The sequence below is a fragment of the Ochotona curzoniae genome, unplaced genomic scaffold (assembly GCF_017591425.1).
Source record: "Ochotona curzoniae isolate NIBS_2020 unplaced genomic scaffold, NIBS_Ocur_1.0 contig_2688, whole genome shotgun sequence".
NCBI classification, from domain to species: domain Eukaryota; kingdom Metazoa; phylum Chordata; class Mammalia; order Lagomorpha; family Ochotonidae; genus Ochotona; species Ochotona curzoniae.
The window spans coordinates 14,268,244-14,289,098 of record NW_024465553.1 but is presented as its reverse complement, the minus strand read 5'-3'; the positions used below and the strand labels follow the sequence as shown (position 1 = coordinate 14,289,098).

At 40.3% G+C, this 20,855-nt stretch overlaps 1 protein-coding gene across 6 annotated transcripts in view; it reads left to right on the top strand.

The window, feature by feature from the left end:
* The window catches only part of NRXN3 (neurexin 3), a 1,255,286-nt gene that overhangs the window by 580,044 nt on the left and 654,387 nt on the right, over positions 1 to 20,855 (top strand). For 5 of the 6 annotated variants that reach the window (XM_040975217.1, XM_040975215.1, XM_040975219.1 and 2 more), the window contains one exon: positions 12,228 to 12,347. In XM_040975217.1, coding sequence (XP_040831151.1) covers positions 12,228 to 12,347 — 120 coding nt within the window. Of the gene's footprint in view, positions 1 to 3,713; positions 3,741 to 12,227; positions 12,348 to 20,855 lie in introns of all 6 variants that reach the window. The other variant, XM_040975220.1, reaches the window with a different exon arrangement.

Below are 20,855 nucleotides of genomic sequence, written 5' to 3'. Positions count from 1 at the left end.
CAGTCTTGTTCCAGTCTTTGTCTTCACTCGCAGAATGGCTAAAAGGGCGCTGGAGACTTTTATGATGTGTTAGTGCATGATGAAGACAAAACCAGACGTTTTAATAAGTGATTTATCGTGATGAAGAGTAACTGCATTCTGTATTGTAAATCTTAACTGATGGGAAAACGATGTCAGAATGTGTGAGGATGGAAGGAAGTGACGTTTATCGAGAACTCACATGCTTCCAGGCATTGCTAATTCCTGTATCACTGAAACAGGAAATCATGAGCTTCATGGTTGGAAAAAGACACATTTAGATACAACTATTTGCTCTTGTCTGCGGTGTGGCATTTGGTTTGACAGGTTGCTGTGCCTCTCTAGATACATGTTTCTCATTTGAAAAGTAAGACGATAAAACTTCATCTTGGATGATAAAATAAGTAAATGAAACATATACCAAAAAATGCCTGGGACACTGTAAGTTCTCAATAAATGGAAGACTGTTGTCCATTGATATTATCCCATGTGAAATATTTCATAACATTTGCATGTTCACCATGCAGCACAACAAACCACGCTCAGGCTATTTCTGCCGACAATCTCTGTCTCTTGATGTTGCCTGAATTTTGCTAGTGTTCCTTAATCAGATAGTTCTTTATGATTAAAAAAAAAAAAAGAAAGAAAAGAAAAAAGCAATCTCTTTCTGACCAGCAGAGGGCAGCAGTTTACACTTTAATCTTTGGGCCTTGAGTTTGCTGAAAAGGTGATTTTTACCTAAAATGAGACGCAGAAAGGTTGCCTAACGTGTCACCGAGATCTACATGCTCCTCCCGCTGGTTGGGCCCATGATCTTTTGTTTGTGCACTGTGTTGTATTTTCTAGATTCTCTGTTAATTACCACATCAAACCTGTTCATTTATCTCCTGTGATCAACTTAACCAGCTTTCATCTGGATGCATTCACCATCTTAAAGCATATTTCTAGAAAAGATCCCAGCTTTTCAGGCTGACTTGTCATTATGGAAGGCCTTACTCTTTGCTGTGTCAGTTTCTGTGTTACACTTGTAACAAGGCTCATGAGTCCTATACTTGATTCCATGTTCTTCCAGCTACAAAACAGCTCTTGAACTCTTTTGGGCACATGGGCCATGTGTGTGTGTGTGTGTGTGTACGGGGCAGTATAGAGGATGGACACCACAAGTACTTAAAGTAGACTCTGTCCTTCTAGAAGGGCACAGTTACACTCATTTCAAAAATTCTTGACTCACTGGCGAGTTTGTAGTCCTCTCGGATGTTGAACATTAAGTCAGCGATGGGTGCCGCATTTGGAATGAAATTACAAAGTTTATGTAACTAAGTGAATGTCTTATAAGACTGTGGAATGAGAGAAATTCTAGTTATTGTGGAACAATCATTCATATATCAATCCAAATCACAACTTTAAAACAGATGTTAAGAAGTAGGAGGTCCACCTCAAGTGCTGTTGTTATGATGCTATTGGTTCTTTAGACTGAGAAGCTAATGGAGATGAGCCTTTCAATGCTATAGAAATGCTGCCAAAGGAAATACAAGGGAAGGCAACTATGTAATTTTAAATCTCCTAGCAGGTACATTAAAAAAGATATAAATATGTCTATAGCTTATTTAATGTAACCTGATATAACCAAGATATATTTTAGCATGTCATCATTATAAAATTAGAGATAGTCTGCATTTTTGCACTTAGCCATCAAAATGTACACATTTTATACTTACACTGCATCTCAGTCTATACACATTGGCATGCTCAATAGATACATGTGGCTAGGGTTCCTGCTTTGAAAGCACAACTTCTTAAGATAAACATCAGGGTATATGGGAAGCAAGCCATGCACTGGGTCGAGTGGAGCTATAGCTAACTTTTTAAGAATGGACAACAGTGTTCTCTGTGAAGGGGGAATGTACCCACTTCAGAGAGCTTTAAGCAGCAAGAGCATCAACAAGAGGAAATGACCCATCAAATTGAGGGAAATGTTCTTATCCATGCTGCAGCTCTCTGTGCAGTTTCTCCTGACTCACCACACACATTACGGTGGGTTCTGACCTCCTTCTGGTGTGGGTAATTGTTCAAAGCCGGATATTATGACTCGATGGCTCTACCACATAAATCTCTGGCAAATCCCATGAGGTAATAACACTGCACTCTATTGCCATGGAGATAATTATGATGGCTCCCCTTCCAGCATTATGACCGCCCCCCGGGTGGGATGAAGTAGAGAATGAGTGCTGAGCAAAGTAGGTCCTGAGTGTATACAAATGACTTGGGTAATTAGCCTAACTGGCCAGGAGAACTGGCCAAAAAAAAAAAAAGACATAAATTATTGTCATTTGAAGTTTGCTCTGTTGTGAATCAGCCTTTATGAAAGATCCCAGGAGCTTTTTAGGATTCTGTGGAAATAAAACCATGGAAATGGTAGGGAGGAAAATTAAGGTGAAGGGTACACAATCTTGGAGAGTCAGCACAAGTTGTTGTTCTAACCCAGAATCTCTTGTACATAATATATTGTTTTCTCAAAGGCCAGTGGGAATCTCAGAGGAACTAAAACACGTTCTTTGATTTGTCATTTTTAGGTGTGGAATAGTAAGCAGGTATGAAATGAGGTTGATTGCTAAGGACCAAGAGTTGAGCTATTCTAAATGATGATAGCTTTATTCTCACATATTTAGGATCCATAACTCAAGTGTATCTTACCTCAGTCACCGACAGTGACAACTGAAGATTCCTAAGTAGTAAATGAATTGCTTTCCCTAATGTGGCAACAAATAAAAAGCAGAAAATCCAATATTCATTTTTTAAACATTAATTCACCACCCTTTGGGTTTCAAGATTTTGAAACAGATTTTTATTTTATGTTTCTACTATACAAAGAGCAAACAATGTGCAGATGAAGTGTAATTTCTGGACACTTCCTAGTGCAGAGCTAGCTGTGCCTTGTGACTTCTCAGTATTGGGTAGGATTTCTTGAAGTAATGCCTGATATACTGTGTGTCCAATCGATATTTCTTCCTGTCTTGAGGTCAGTGTTGCGGCAGATACAATGGACGGGAGAGAAATGCCATTGTACAACTGCACATAATAACCATCTGAGGCTGTCACACCTGTTTCATTTGGACTGGCATGCATCAATTAAGGAAAAGACAGTGATTTGTTCTCACTCAAAACATTTGGGCTTTGCTATATTCTAACAAAGTTAGCACCCTGAGCCCTTTTGTGTCCACGAATAATTTTTGTACCTGCAAACAAGAAGCAGGTTCCTCGAGGCATATGCAGGATGGTGTAAGAGTTGCCCCCAAGCGACTCTTGCCAGTTCAGAATGGTTGCTGTGGGCTCTTGATTGTGCTCATGTGTCTTTCAGTATGGCCACGCCGCTGCCCTTGTCTCTGGATCATGTACCTTGGCTGTGTGGATGTGGCAAGGTCTTGTTGCTCGTTGCTTCTGCTTGGTCAAGTCCACCGTCCCCTGCCTCTGCTCTGCTGCCATGGCTCCGAAGAGGCTTGCTCCACTCCTAGTCTGCACGTCTCGCTGTCTGTGCTGTCTTCTGGTGCACCTGTGGAGCGTTTTTCAATTGTCTGTCTGAGTGATGTTGGTTATGCAGACTGCATTGTCTTTTCTGTGATGTTATCCTGGTTGACTGTACCTCTGACTAACCTCTGGTTATTGTTTCCGCTTTCTCTGTTCTTTTGCTAACAAAGTTGCGTTGACCAAAGCTGACCTGCAAGGTAGAGAAGGCTCTTGTACCCTTTACCACTTTGGACTGAGAAATGCCCTGGTGTAACCTCTGGTGTCTTTTCTTTGGAGGTCTTCAAGCTGTGACACCTCTTGGACAGCTGCAGTTATGGGGAGGGGGCTGAACCCTGTGTTCTTCTGAAGGGATGATGGACAGCTTCCATCAGTGCATGAAAATAACTATGAAGAGGAGATCTCATGGGGATCAGGACATGGTTCCATCTTGGGGATGGAGAGCAAAGAAGTCTGACAGCATTCTATGCTGTAACAACCCACACATGCATTCGTCTATTTGGGAAATGATTAACACTTCCTCAAGTAGCTGCTGTGGGAGGGGTTGTTTCCAGTTAGTTTATTCACCATAGACAGAAGGCAGGGTTTTGAAGGAAAAAGGAAAAGGGACGTCTTGGGCTCTTGGTTTACTGTTTTCTGGGTCAGGTAGGTCATCTGGTAGAGCAGTGCTTGTGTCTCAGGAAGGAGAGTGCTATTCTCCCTTAACTCATTTTAAAGAAATATTTTTAGGCGTTTGGGAGATACTAATGTCATTCAAGTGTTTCAAAGATTTACATCTCCTGCTGGGGATTTTGGTTAAATACTTTAATTTCCTGTTTTGTGATGTAAATAAAAAACGTACCACTGGGGAAGAAAAAAGTCTATTATTTTTTTATCATAAATACCCTAGAAAGTGCCTGCGTGTGAGATGGCAGTGAATATTTTTGATAGAAACTACTATTTCTAACATTCTAAGAGGTGCCTTCCCAAATCACTAGTGGCCCACCGGTCCCGTTACAACAGGCTGCTTTGATTCAGAATAGCAAGGGAGGATCAGGTGTTTTGGGTGTTTGCATGTTTGTCATGCCAAGGGGCTGCAGCTCAAGTGGCTTCTACAGAGCTCAAAGTTAGCAAAACTCATAGGAACTGGTTAAGGTAACTTTCAAAGTACCATTAATTTAGAAGACCATTTTATTGCACATTGACTTGTTATGTGCCATATAGGCAACTGTAGAATTGTCTTTCTCCCAGGAGGATATCAACTAATAAGGCTTCAGTTGTGCCATTCTGCTATAATTCCTTTTTTTTCTAATAGCCTGTTAGCAAATAAGCATATTTTCTGATACATATTAAAATTAATGAAAAGGAAAGAACACAGAATGGGTTGAAGTCTAAGAAGCAATGCAGTTACTCTCAGTTTCAAAGTCTGTAGGGCCCTTTTGGTAATATTGTTTACTCTGCTTTTAAGATTTGATTATGTGTTCATTGGAGCAATGAAGTGACAGAGTGAGGAAGAGGGAAGGAGGAAGAAGTAAGGAGGGAGGAAGAGAGAGAGAGAGAGAGAGAGAGAGAGAGAGAGAGAGAGAGAGAGAGAGAGAGACCTTCAGTGTTATGATTCACCCTCCAAATGCTCACAAACCCAACCAGGTCTGGGCCAGGCTAAGTCCAGGGAGCAAGGACTCCATCCTGATCCACCACATTGGCCAACTGGTCCAAGTATTTGGGCTATCCTCTGCCACATTCCCAGGAATGTTTGTGGAAAACTGGATTGCCAAGCTGAGTCACTGGAACTTGAATTGACTCTGCTGTGTGATGCTATCTTTGAAAACAGTGGCTTAAACTGCTGCACAAAATATCCAGGCACTGACACTGTTGTCTTGTCCTAATTATTGTTCAGTTCTCAAAAATGTAATTTACCAGTTACCCTCAATGTAGGCAAGGGAGAGGGGATAGAATATGCTTGACAAGGTGAGACAGTTCAAGGCTGTTTAGGACCAAACTTGTCTTTGTAAACAAGACAACAGCATCTCTTTGTTAGTTTTATTCTTCTTCAAGGTAGAAACAATTTGAATTTGTGTTCTGAGAAAATAGCATACAGCCTCTCATACAGGGACTTCACGTTGGGAAAACTAATTTGAACTCTCCATCCAAAGAAAGAATGGAAGTAATAGCTCTGTTTGATCTGAGTGATATTTTTATTTGGAAGGCAATGAGAGGGAGACAGACAGAGACAGGCTCTGATATAATGAGGAAGACCTCTAATGTGTTATTTCTCTCCCCGGGACCAGAACAAAGCTGGGAACCTTGAAAATATTCAAGTCTATCATGTGGGACCCAGCTCTTTAGACCACAGTCCTCTGCCTTCTAGAATCTACATTATCTGGAAGTAGGATTGGGATTGGAGCTGAGACGGAAACCTGGGCTTTCCATTATTGAATATCTTAAACTGTGCAAAAAATGTGTTTAAAGTTATTATTTCATAACTTAGTCCCTTGACCGTGGCTTGCAAGAGCTGCTGTCCTTTGTGATTATTGTGGGTCCTTTTTATCTCTATTTTTTTAAGGCATATGAGCTTGGGGTTGCAAACATCTCTTACCTGTTAGTTCCCTGACATTGGAATATGAAGCATTATTTACGATCTAGCTCTTTTAGTTGCACCCTGTGGGCAAGTAGTACTAGTTACCGTGCAGTGAGTACAGATCGAATGAGCATACCTTTTCCAATTGCCGTGAAGTGTGAATGGCAGGAAAAAACACATAACAAAAAAAAATCATGTAGTCTGAAGAGTAGAGGCAACAGTGTTCAAGTAATGAGGTAGCAATGAGGTGCAGGAAGTGTCCTGAGGAGTCTGCAAGAGCCAGTAACCTGAGACTTCTAATCAGTGTGTTGATGGGTGCTGCTTTACTTACTATGTTTAACTTCTTCAGTTCCATTTAACAGGAACTGAGTTACAGCTGTTCCTGTGTCTCTGTCATCTTGTTTAATATTAAGGATACCGATGAGGTCCCACCTCCAACTTCATAGAAACCAGTGGGAGACCAGTCGGTTCTTACATGTGCAGGGATCGTGGCTGTATGGTGTGGGATACCAGTGGCCATCAGTACTTGGGAATATCTGTGGTAGAATCATGGACACATATCTAAGAGATAGGGCAGAGACCCACAGGAGGCCAGATTCTCCTGGAATCACGTGCAAGTGAAGATCTGATGGGAAGTGAGGCTGGCGTGGTAAGATGCAGGCCGGTTGTAGCAGATTTTCATGTAAGGTTTGGACTTTATCCTAAGCATGCCGTTAAGAAGACAGAGATCTGGGTCCAATTTTCCTTGTACCAAGATAACTCTGACACTAAGATGAAGAATAAATGAGAATAGGCGCTAGACATCCACAACATCCTAAGGAGGAAAGTAGGATATGTTAACACAAAGGCAAGCGAAATGCCCCTGTTATTATTCTGTAAGTGAGGAGCCTTTTCTCTGGATTCGCTGTGCAAAATGGGCTCAAAGATGCTTGATCAATGGAAGGGATCATTATTATCTTCCCTTGGGTCCAGTCTTTGACCTGACGGTGCAGATGCTGACTGAGTTTCCTGGGTTGAAGTCCTTATTTTCTTCCCTGTTGCAACAGCCTGTGACTGCCCATCCCTGCAGGTGGCTGTGATGACTCAGGCAGCTGGTTCTCTGCCTCACAAGGGAGATGGAGCTTCCAGGTTTGCCCTCCGGCACAGCCTCAGTTGCTGCAGGCACTTGGGAAGGGAGCATCTTCTGTATCTCCTTCTCTATGCCTCTCAAGTAAAACAAAGGAAATAAGTAGAAGTGAATTGAGTTTCTGCCAATAAATAATGTGCAGATATTTTATTATCTGCAAGTTACTGTCTTGGAAATTGGTAGAAGGTGGAAGAGCTTTAGATAGCTCCTTGTAACACTCCCAGGACTCCTTCCTGTGACAGCTGGACTTTGTGTAGAGCAAGCAAGCCATGGGGTTGGCACAGAGTTCCAACTGTGATGATATCAAGCTCAGGCTGCATTTACAGTGTAGATGCCTTTGGTGACATTTTGTTTCTTGAATTGAAATTGGTGAATACTGGTAAATCAGCCCCACTCGGTGCCATCACTGGGCCGCCAGCCTTGGCTCTCTGACATAGAGGCGAGTCTGACTTGATGTGGCTTTCAAATGTGTAGCCCATTTTCCTTCCCCTCTGCCTCTCCTATTCTATGCTTATTTACCCAGAGCCAGTTGGTGCTGCTTTGCCAGATTTTCTTACATTTTATTCAGTGTTGTTATCTTAGAGGTGAGGAGTGGTGCGGAGCGCAAGCACTTCTAAGTGCTGATTCACTTTGCGAATACTTGCCACTGCCAAGTTTGTGCTGGATCTTGGCAGGAGACCAGAAATTCAATGCAGGTTTCCTAATGAGTGACAGGGATCCATTTACTTCAGCCATCACCACTGCTTCCCAGGATCTGCATGAGCAGAGAGATGGCGTCAGGAACTGTAGCTGAAAGACAGGTGCTTCAGCGTGGGATTCAGGCATCTCCAAACATCTAGACTAAACACGACTGTTTGTAAATTTTTTAATTGGGATGTTTGACTCACAGGATTAGTTAACATTTACCTGGGTGGTAAAAAAAAAGAGCATTCTGGCATTGATGTCCTGTGCATTAAGAAGCGCCTTTATTTCAACAACCTGTGTGTGTACACACACACACACACACACACACACACACTGCTTTTGGTTTTATGGAACATGAACTGGAATTGACTAAATCCTTTGAATGTGCTGTCAAGGTGGATTTGAAGAGCGACGGGCATGAAATGACAGTATAGGACAGTTTTTTAAGAGAAAAAAACAATACAAAGTTTAAAAAGAGTGATGGGAATTTTGTAGCAATCATTTTAGAGTTCCCTTTTGAAAAATAAAAAAACAGTGTGATCTTTCTCACTGGGCTCGAAACAGAGCTCCAAAGTACTGGCAAACGAAGCAAAAATAAAGCAGTGAGACAGCATCAAACTAAGAAGCTTCGGAAAAGTAAACAAAATCATTAATAAACTGAAGAGACAGCCCATGCCTGGGGATGGGGAGGGTATTTGCAAAGCATGCAGTGTTAGGAATTAGAAATTAAAGCACTATACTTACCTGGCAGGGGAGATGCCATGATCTCCAAGAAATTAAAGCACTAACATCATTGACAGCTTGCTTAGTTTTGCCACTTAGGCTTTTGCTGCCTCGTAACAGTGTCTGTGAAGGCATTGGCCATCTTTCCCCAAAAGGGTGTCTAACTGCTTTAGTGAGTATTGATTCCATAGCAAATGCAGAAACAGAGTACCTTCTCTTTGACTAGAGATTTCCGGAGACCCTTATGATGTCTAGACCTGTCACTTTAAAATCTGAAGCAGGGAGAATTTGGGCTGTGGACCTAGCAAGGGCAGAGAAACTTGAAGATGAAAATGTGCTTGGACAGTGAGATATGCATGATTCTGAAATGGAAACAAGTGTCAGTCACCTGGGGGGCTTGTTACAGCATGCATTCTTGAACCCTCGCCTGAGTGGGACCTGACAATGATCTTTTTATATAAGCTCCCAGGTGGTGCAGTCACTGCTGCTGGGGACAACAGGGTAAGCATGGTTTTGTTCGAGAAGAACTGGGTCGTAAGAGGAGTGGGTGTAGCCCTGTGAGCTGAGGTCAAGTAGAAGAAAATGAGGTTGGAGAGGGAAGTAACACATTTATTTCTAGATCCCAGAGGAATCACTGAAGTTTCTGCTGGTCCTTACAAACACGTATTTGGATAGTTACAATGCAGTCAATTTTCTAGTAAAATACTTCATGGATCGGAAACACGATCAGTGGAATGTAGACATCATATATAACTCTCTCCATATTGGGACCCTGAACAGCCTTTATCAGATGGGTGACTGCAGCACCGTGGCCCACACTCCAGTTTGGAAGAGTGACACATAGCCAAACCAGGGGGGAGGTGTAATTCAGATCATCTCAGTATTTACGGAAATGTTTTTCCCCATTTGCACAGGATACGTTGTATAATGAGCGCATAACCAAAGCGTGTTTCATGATTTCCAACAGCAAGAAGTGTTGAATCCTTGGGTGAAAATTGTGAAACAATGAAACATGAAACAATTAGATGATTATAGAAGCGGAGGACAGTGCAGAGGGCAATGAAGTACTAAAGTGAATATTAGCATAGATGAAAATTAATGATGCAGATAATAAGTGCTGTGGTCACCAAGAAGGGGGAGAATCCATTTTTGAAATTACCAGGGAATGTTTCCTTTGTGGGAGGCATTTGGCTGGGCTTTAGAAAATGGTTAATATTTGGCAGTTCGAGGGGAGGGAAGAGGAATGAAAAAACCTTTGTCTTCAAATTCAATCAACATGCAAAGAATTATTGTGTTTGCCTCAAGTTTCCCCTATTCTGCTGCCTTTCAAGGGAAATCTTTCCATGTGTTTCTGATTCTTGAGCACAATTGAATTACCAGTGCATTGTCTGGGAGAGCTGTTTGGTCAGGGAGCCCCGTGGGCTTCTCAGGAGCTTTTATCCTTTGAAAGAAGCTGTCCTGATTTGCCATTGTTAATGAAACTTGTACCGCACAATGCTGAAGTTTAAGACCCACTGAGAACATGACCGTGTAGCTCCTTTCATCTCAACATGAGGAACCACATGGCCAGCAGGAACTGCAGCAACACAGCGGCAGTGCCAGTCACCCGGTGTTAGGAATTGTCCTGAACTTTCTTATGTCATCTTCTAATAGCTTTGTCTTAGAGTGATGGCCTGTATTGCTCCCTTTGTTCACCCATAAATACAAAATGTCTTGCCACCCTGAAGTTGAACCCTTTGTGGGCAGGTATCTCTTTTGAGTATGCATCTTCAGGACCCCTGTGTGCTTACATTTCAATATTCTGTGCCCGTGTGAGGCTTACCTTACAAGCTGTGAAATAGACAGTTATTGGAATCTTTTTTTTTTCACTCTGAAAAGTATTTTTGTACATCAGTTCCTAATACATTGGATGAGTTAAAAGGCCTGCCTGTTATACTTGAGGGTCTCTGGGAAATAAATTTACCCTGAATATTAAGATATTTCCTGTTGGTGCAGATAATTCCAGGGTAGAGGCTTATCTTTAATTCCAAGGTTAGGCTAAAAATAGGAGCTTAAAAAAGCAGTTGAGTGGACAACTGAGTCCACTCAGTTGTTGAGAGACATTGGGTCGACCCAAAAAGAGGTTTGAGTGGTAAGAGGGAGATTGTTGTATGTTTTTGGATCACCCATTCTTATTAGTAAAGATTTTAAGAATGTCTCTGAAATCAATCCACTTTTTTGTAAAGTGCATATTGTTTGATTTAGGGGCAAGTGAGAGAGAGAGAGAGAGAGAGAGAGAGAGAGAGAGGCTTCTGGTTTAGGCAAATGATTTTAATAATCAGAGGAGAGAATCCAACAAACTTTTCCCTGGCATTAGACAGCCGGGACCACTTCCACATAGCAGGGTGAGTGCACAAGGGAGCTGGCCTGCCAGAGTATACAACACTGAGCCTTTCTACATCTTAGGTGTGGGGGATGGGAGGAGGTAGCAGTGCCTTGGTTTGCAGATGCATGCAATGTACGGCGTGGGTACTCACCATGGCAGGTCATGAGCAGAAAAGGTTAGGGTGGGAATGATCGCTTGACTTCAGTCCACTTGGCTTCTGAAAAAAATAAATGAGAAAATGATCTCATATTTTCATCTCAAACAATTCTGTTTTGTGTCCTCTAGCGCGTGAGCATTCTGCTTAAACACATCTTGAAAATAGCTATGGTGGTAGGTTAATGTAATGCAGTGGTTCTCAAATTTTAGTTGACTCAGAATTTCCGAGAAGCTTGTAAAGACTGGTTTCCCTTCTCCTTCCAGAGTTTGTAATTAGGTAGAACTGGAATGGAGTCCGAAAAGTCCCATTTCAAATCAGTTCCCAGGTGAAGTTAGCCTGAGGATGACACTTTGGGAACCACTGGTGTGGTTAAGAACATAAGGTTCCAAGTTAGTTTCCGGGTTAATTGAAATCACCTTTATATGACCAAATTTGAGACTTTGGGTGAGTTACTTATCTTCTGTAATCTCAGGGTTTTTTTTTTTTTAACTCCGTGAGATTCAGGTAATCTTAATCATCTCTTGGAGTCACCAGCAAGCCTAGGGACAAAGAGAAATTGCTCACCATCTGGCAGTAATCGTGCTAGACATCACTGTATGTTAGTCACTCCTCTTCTTCCTCACCCTCTTCCTCCTCATCACTCACGTTACCATCATTGATGTTCAGTTTCAGGATAGAACTTTTGTGCCTTAACACATGAAAATTAAATGTATGTGTTTTGTTCAAAATGTCTTAGTCTTCTACGTGAAGAAAGACTATGCTTCAGATGCCACATGTTTGTTGTGGAATGGTAATGATAAGGCTCTCGGTGAATCTGGCCTCAAGGAGAACAGTGTGTTCAGCCCTCTCCCTCCTATTTGTACACCTTGACAGTCTGTGGCCCAGTGTGTATTTCTGTCTTGTGTCTGTACGGAGTTATTGTTGCATGTGATTGAGTTGACATTTTTGGTGATTTTCATCTTTGAATATTTGGGGGCATGAATATGAAAAATTCAGGTGATTTGTTGGAATTTCCCTAATTTTTACCATTTCTTTCTCTCTCTTTCATTCCCTTCTTCTCATGTGTTGTTCTTAGGACCCAGTACAACCTGCCAGGAAGATTCGTGTGCCAACCAGGGGGTCTGCATGCAGCAGTGGGAAGGCTTCACTTGTGACTGTTCCATGACTTCTTACTCTGGCAACCAGTGCAATGATCGTGAGTATAATCTTTCCACACTACAATTTTTTTTCAAGAGGTCTGAGGGCTTGTTGAAGCCATAAGGGACAAAACAGAAAAGCATATGTCTTCTGAACCATTGATTGATAACTGTCTCTTCCAGAAGCTTGGGAAACAGAGTATTTGTGCAAAGAAACAGTTTTTTTTGCTTAACTATACTAGATAGTCTCCCATTTGCTTAACCTCAGTTTTTTTTTTTTCTTTTTGGATTGCAAAAGCTGTGGCTGAGATACCAATGAGCAAAATGTAAATGATTTAGACAAAATCTTTTTTGGTAAGAGGTTTGGTTCTGCATTAATCAGATTACATGGATAATAATTTTAGGACTCAATTTTCACTGTATATAAATTAAAGTGTATTTATGGAATTAAACTGTTTTCTCAGAGAGTCTGAGTCTAGAGAATTTCTTAGGCTTTCCAATGATGGAGAACTTGAGTGGGGAAAGGTATTTCAAGTTTATTGCATCGATTTCCTCTGATTAAATGTTTTAGTTCTCGGTTAGATTTCTGTATACACAGTCATTCTGTTTATTTCCATATTTCTATTTGAGACTGCATTTTATGTGGATAACTGTGTCTGTTTGCTTCTTATTGGAAAAGAGCCGTGTGGCTTTTATGTGTAGATCATAAAGTGCATTTGTTGATTCAGTTGTGTGGGGAGGCTGTTTTCATGGAGGTAATGGTGCAGATACTTCGTTGCTGTGGTTGTCTATAGAACTTGCATCTCCACTTCATTCCCATGTTATTTTCCTAACTCAGCTATTTTGAAGGCAAACCAATGCTTGTGAACTTCCTGAATACCTGTTGCAGAGAGCATTTGAAGCCTCCTGACTTGGTCCTATGGAGCTTCAGATTTTCTAAATGAGGACCTTGTATTTTAAGCTTCCTTTGTAACTGAAATTTATTCAACTCTTGGTTTTCGATTTAAAAAGGCATGATGTTATCTGGGAAAATAGCGTTCATCTTTTAGTGTGCTCATAGAGCAGCAACTATTGCCTACAATGCCGTGTCTCTCATGTCTGTTGATTTATCCCTGATTCCTTATTCCTCAATGTTTATCATGTATGCAGTTGTCTTCTCCTGCATGTCTCTTTTTCATTTTTCTTGGTAGTTTTTTTTTTCTGCCTCATGTGGTCTCTCATTGTGTTCATATTCACAAAGGAAAAAACTGTGGAATCTAAGAAATGTAGAGAGAATTAAGCTATTCCCACTGATGTGAATATAAGCACAGGCATCTAAATGCCATACAGGTGGTACAGAGTCAAGGAAAGGTTTGGCGTCCAATGGTTCTTGCCACGTATGCTGATGTTCATGAAAATCCTGTTCTCTTACTTATGGTTTGGAAATACTGTTCTACCCTGACACAGGCAGTTATGGACACAGCCAGAGCATTTGCGAAAGTGCTATTTGTTTTTTTGATTCCTCTTATTTTATTGGCAAAGGACTCACTCACTAGGAAAGCTGCTTTTTCCTATGTGGTGATATAATGCTTCTTGATCGTCATCAATTTATTCCTTTTGGCATATATATTCCACTGTGGGTGGAAAACAATCTGGAAGAGACTGAACACAGAGAAGAGGAAAGGTAAGTTATTCTCTCTGCGCAGTCCTCACTCAGAAGGTAAGTAGGCGTTTTTCTATTGGGAACAAGTCCTTCTCTGTCACCCAAGATCAGGCAATGTTTTCTAGTCAAGATGAACTAGGATATGTTCTATCTTTCAATGATTGTGTTTTTGCCAGGAGTGGATTGTTTTATCTGACTTGGATCTTGTGTCGATGTCTAGTGAAGTTTGAGGACCGAAACTGGGAAGATAACAGCGTTCCTTTAGTAGCATTAAATTTTCATGCATCACAAATATTTCCATGGGATTCAGGCTTAGGAGATGTGTTGGGTTTAGGAATACATTTTGGGTTTTATTGTCTAAATGGTATAGTAAAATCTTCTGATTCTGAAAGACCTAGAAACCCAAATCCCTAGGAGAATCAGCTTTCCTCAACCCCTTTTAGAGAGGGGACTCTGTGATGTGATGACCATATGGAAATGAAGTAAGTACATTTTACCTGTAGATGGTTAGAACTGTATAGAATTCCCAAACATAGAATGTGTCTATAAAGCAGAGATACAAACTTTTCATGAGACCTAACCAAGTCAATCAGGAAGATAAGTTACTCAAAATCATTGCAGTGATGACCCTTGTATCAATAGATTAGCGTTCAAGGTGTTTCGGGGTACTTGTCTGATGAAGCCAGCAGCAGAAACAGTTGCTTCAAACCTTGAAAAGTTTTTCACAGCTTTACATCATTGAATATTTTTTCAAAATAACACTTGAATCTTGGAGTTCCTAGTTTCCTATTTTATCCCACTAACATCTCCAAAGTGGAGCTCCCTGTTAGGTGTTCTGTAGCCTTACTTGTGTGAATACATCTTTGGTATATCAGGAGTTGAGTATTAACCCGAGTGTTACCAGCAGAATTGACTAGACCAATCCAAGCCATTAGCCAAAACAGTTGGGAAAATTGTGAAGCAATGGAAGAGTTAAAATAAGCTACTAGAAGAGAAAGAGGAATGATTGAGAAACAGAGAATAGAGAGAAAATCAGGGATTGTATCTTCCACATAAGTGGAAGAGCACAGAAACCATTAGTAATTACTTTGTTGACTTGCATGCCTTAAGTGGCCTGCTTTTGATGTAAATAATAGAAATGAGGATAGCATTATAAATGGAATATCATTAAAGAAATATGGCATTTAGGCAATATATTGAAAATAAATTGCATATCTAAAATAAATTACATTCTTTAAATTGTTCTCCTGGGACTGTATGAATTGGTTACAAATGAAACCTAATGGTAATGGCTTTTGTTATGGGAAAATGTTTTGAATCCCTCATTTTCCATGAGCTATTTCTCAGGGCAGCAAATTGATCCTTAATTAATGAAAATGAAAACATCTCAATTTATTATTGTGCATCCAAGAACAGACACTTGACCGGGTTTTCTGTTTTTCAGATTCAGGTGTTGCACTCATGATGTGTAAAAGGTTAATTAAATTTGGGCATGACTTCTAAAGATTTTTTTTAAGGTTTGCATTTTAGGGTCCTCTTCTAGTGTTGCTCTGTCACTCATGGTCTTTATTTTGTTCTTACCTGTGGTTGGCTTGGCAGTTTGAAGGTGCTGTCATGGAAATGTTGCTCCCAGGACTCAGGGGTACCTTTGAAGACTTTATCGCAACATGAGTAGAAAGCATCTGGGTCATTTTCAATTTATTCTAGCTTACTTTTGGTGACTGTGGAAGGTAGATGTAGACAACAGGTTGAATTTCAGGTTCACTCTTAGAAAGATACAAGGATTGTAAAAACAAACAAAAAACCAGCGTTGTGTAATACCGGCTCTGATTACCTTGTGAAAGAATGACTCCTTGTAAGAGGTAGAAAACAAAAACCATGTGGTTAGAAATCCAGGAATAATCAACGTAGTGTCTTACATAAATTTCTGTATGACTTTCCACTGATTCGTAATGGCAAATTCATAGGTAGCTTCTTTCCTTTAGGTTGACTTCTAGATTGGTTTTATATTACAATGGACTAAACTATTTCAGAAACAATGCTGAGTAAATGTAAAATCCCAAAGATCTGTGGATTCATACGTGGCTTTCTCTGAAGATAATCTTTGCTTCTGAAAACTCATAACTGATAGATCTGGCTCCTTGAAAGACAAATTAATAACATGTTGGGACTACATTTTTTGCCAAGAAGAAAGGGACTCTAAAAAGTGTTTGACAAAGGATGTTTATCTTGGGATATTAAGTTCTTGTTGGTATTTTAAATTAGGACTGACAGCTAGGGAATTCCAGTATATTGTAGCCATTATGCTGTTAGGTCAACCCAGAACTGTATCCCTGTATTGTCTATCAGTAGCACTCTCATCCATGGTCTGTGATGAATTCTCTGTTTTACAGCAGTGGAACTTCTCAAAATCCAAGGCTCTGGTATGCTCCTAAGCTTACACACAAAGCTGTCAGTTTGTGAAAGTAGCAGTTTGAAACATCTCATGTCTCTGCTTACCATTGTTGCCTTTGGCCATGTCCATCACATCTGGTATAATTACATAAAGTTTTCGGATCCCCTTATTGCTTTTGAGCCATAGAGAAGCAAATGTGGAACAGTCTTTCTCTCTTGAGTCTTTGACGTGTGTCAGGTTGATGTGTTTAGGAATCAGGTGGTTAGAATGGTTTTGCGGGATGAAGAGAAGGGAGTGGATGTGGATCTCAGCAGCCAGCTACCCACTGCTAGACTGCTAGTGGTACATTGCAGGCTACTTGTTGCAGAAATTGCTGGGTTCACACTGGCGTGTGATAATAGATGTCCTTGGCTTGCAACAAATCAATAGCAAGCAGCTGTGGGTCGTGCAGATAGTGGAGTGTGAAGCGCCTTTTCAGACAGTTTTCTGCTGGAGTGGCTGTTAAGCTGTGCTGTTGGCTATTGATTGGCCTTTTGCTTTTTATCTATTGCGTCGGCTTATTTATTTCTTTAATGTAGGTCGGCATATTGATTCAATCTGTTAAAAACACATTTCCCATTCAGGCTTCAGAAAAATAAGCAATATGTGCATTACTTAGTGTGTAAACAAGGGGACAGACTTAGATATGCTAATTCTTTCTCCTGGGTTTATCTGGGTTCTTAGGCATTATGTTTGAAGTTGTGTTGTCATGAGCCCGTCTGTGTAGCAATAATTCCCAACCCATCAGAGCATGTTGTGTTTGTGTTTTTGCTTATGTGTTTGTACCTCTTCTCTGTTTTCAGTTTCTGCCGGTCCAACAGTTGGTCATATGTGCGAAAGTCAATAGTAGGGAAGTCGCTTGCTGCTTAGAATATATTGTATTCATCTTTACACACATGATCCACTAGAAATCCCTATTACAGATAGGGTCATAAATAAGGTATCCTCTTCTTAAAGACATTGTAGTCTAATGGGGGAAGATACATGTTGGCATTTTGATAGAAATATGAACAGTATGTAGTAATGAGTCATAAAGTAGAATGACAGTAATTTTGTTGCTGGGGTTGAAACTCCTTGGAGAAGAGCAACTGCTATTAAGGCCAGTTGTCATTAGAAAATGAGTCCTGGAAGTCGTGTGACTACTACTTTGGTAAATACGGTTTGGAACAGATTTCGAAAAAGGCAGTGTTTAGCAGACAGGCAGAAAGAAATACCTAAGCAAAGGTCATTGTTGGCATTCTTGGAATTTTCTCCCAGTCTTTAAGCATTTGTGTGGTTCAGATTGCCCTCTTAACATGTCTGTTTTACTTTATTTGGCTTAACATTACATGTTATGGATTTTTAAAAATATGTCATAAAAGTGTTTATATTTGTTAATATTCTTTAGTATACTGCATACTATGACACTTGGTTTTTTGGGAAGTGCCAGTTTGAATCTATCACTAGGTCCTAGATCTAGACTTAATAGACCACAAGTCTTGTTTTGTTTCATTAAATCACTGGAGAGCTTTGATCTAGGAAATTTACTTATATTGAAATAAAATTGTGCAGTTGTGGTTTGTACCTTATGAAATATAGTGTATTATAGGAGAAACAACATAGTCATTACTTTACTTGAATTTGATAAACTGTTTTAAACATCTGTCCTATTGCTAATGCTGTTAAATTGAACTCTTCGCTCATTTTCTTGAAATTTTTGTATAGCACAAGGAGCCGTTAGGTAGGAGTGTCGGTGGTTGTTCTCATAAAGTAATAATATTTAACCTTATGTCATTTTATTGAGTTTTCAGCAAGGATCTTCATAAAAAATATGACCCCTCTAACCATCCCCAACATCCCTCAGAGATGCTATACTGCTCTTGTCCTGATTTTTTTCTTGTCCTGATTTTAATAATGACTGGACTAAGGTAATACATTTAAGAGATCACTGAGTGAAGACTTAAGTCTAAGTCTGCTTCACATAGGAATTCAAAATGACATTAGATTTGCTACTAGTTGGTCATTATTTTTTAAAAAAAGAAGTCACAGGTGACTATCTACACTGAACTGATGAAGCTATTCCAGTTGGATGAGTCTTTCTAGTTAACCAAATTACATTAGAACATAGAATTGGTTAATAATTTTATCATATTCTGATATTTCAAACTTTTGAAGTGGTTTTTGTTTCCACATTTAGCTGAGGTCTCTTACAGTATTTTTAGTTATTACAGCATTGGAATATCCTTAGGGCAGGCGTTGTGGCGAAGTGCGCTAAGCTGCTGCTTAGGACAACCACAATCCATTTCTTAGTGTCTGATTCAAGCCCCTTGCTATTCCTTCTCCAACTCAGCTTTTGTTAATGAGCCTGGAAGACAGGAGGTGAAGCCTCAGGTACTTGGGACCTTACTGTTTGTGCAGGATGTCTGGAGGGGGTCCTGGGCTCCAGACTTCAATCTGGCCCCTGCTTGGCTGCAGGAAGCGTCTGGGGAGTAAAGGCAGATGAAAAAAAATCTTTCTCCTTCCCTTCCTCCCTCCCTGCTTCTCTCCCTTTCTCTTTCCTTTCCTTCCCACTTAGCATTCCTTCCTCTCTCCTCCTACTCTCTCCCTCCCACCCTCCTATTCTTTCCCTCCCTCCCTCCCTCTTTCAAAGGAGCTGAAAACAAAAATGCACCGAAAACCCCTACTCTCATTATGCCTGCAACTAATGATATTTTCATTCTCCATTGACCTAAATCTTCTGATTTCTGTGTTTCCTTTTTATTGCAGTTCCAATTGATACTATATGGCAAAATGGGTGAAACCTGTGAGGTGGAGTAGGGCAGTCTGTGTTCAACTCTTAACACTGCTGGTAGATACACGTACGTCTTGGATGAGTCAGTTTATTCCCCTGTACCTGTTAAATGCTCATATTTGCAGATTCTATCTTTTTAGAATGATATAAAAAATTGAACTAGTAATTGTGACTTTTAGGATGTATTTTACAATAGTCCCTTCAGAAATGTTATCTATTCTTTGATTTGCTTTTCAAAAAGATGAAAAAAGCATAGAGTAATAATAATTTTCATAAAGTTAAAAATGATGCGTATCCAAATATAGAATGAGTGTATGTCAGATTTATTTCACTTCCCAGCAGGAGAAGCAAGATGTTAAAAGTATACTTAAAAGATAGCAAAAGAATATTTAAAGAGTTAGGTATTTATAGACATTGAAATGATGATTAAAATATGAGTTTAGGTAAGATAGAAAATATAACTATCCACTAGGGCAAAAATCATTCAACTTTTGGTATTTTCTATGTAATATGCATCCAACAAATATCTACAGGTTTTCTCAGTTTGGACTTTAATAGTAGGTACTAGCATCAAACACAGACACATGTACTTATATGTTTATTATTTGAAATGAAAGTGACAGGTAGAGGAAGATGGAGAGTAAGACTGATCTTCCCTCCACCCCATTTACCCAGGTGACCACAGTGGTGGGGCTGGACCAGGCTGAAGCTGAGAACTAGAAACTTTATCCAGGACCCCTGCAGAGATGACACGGCCTCAAGTGCTTCAGCCTTAAACTGCTGTTCCCCAGAAACATTAAGCAGGGAGATGGATTCAAAGTTGAGCATCCAGGACTCACACTGGAAGTTCAAAAAGGGATGGGTACATTTTATCTGTGGCTTGACGTGCTGTACTACAGCACCAGGCCCATGCAGTGTCCTTCAGTGACACTCTAAAATATGATTCTTGCCAATTCACAGGGTATTTTTGTCATGAGTAACTATTTAGCTTCAAATGCTTTCTTTTTTTTCACTCTTAATACCTCTCTCATACTGAATTACCTTTTGTTTTTAACTACTTAGCTGTGTGCCAATCACTGTGTGCCAATTCAGTGTCATTTTGTCATATAACCTCGCAACAACCCTATAAAGTGCAAACAGCTGTAATCTAAGTTTCTTGGAGGAAAGAACTGAGACATTGATTTTCTTAAGGTTAAACACACTCCTAAGAGGTCAAAGCTATGTTTGTCTGCCAAGTCCCATCGGTTGACAGTTAATGTTGTTGATCGTTCCCACGGAAAACTTCATGTGGGCCAAAGAACTTCCATGCTTTGGTTTGCATTGGTGACACTGTCATTTCTGCTGTATCCATTGTTAATGGGTGTGTGTGGGGGGAATGGTTTTCACATCTTGAGGACTACTCTCAGGAAACAAGATCAGGAGTTCCTTCACATAAATGACATTTTGCAAGTTTAGTAACTCCAGGTAGAGAGGTAACTCTAGAGAATGCGCTGAGGTTGTGCAGAGTCACATAACTGGAATGAGCTGGATGGCAACACAGATGCTAAACAAGTGTTCCTGAGTGGGCAGCTCCAGAGGATATGCCCAGGCCCATACCTTTGTATCTTTTATTATTTTTCCTGGCTTCTCAGATGCTTATCCCAGCCAGGGGGAAGTCAGAGGCTGGCATGAAGTGCCGGTGTCATCTAACAGCAAGATTCTAGTACTCAGCAAGAGCTTCA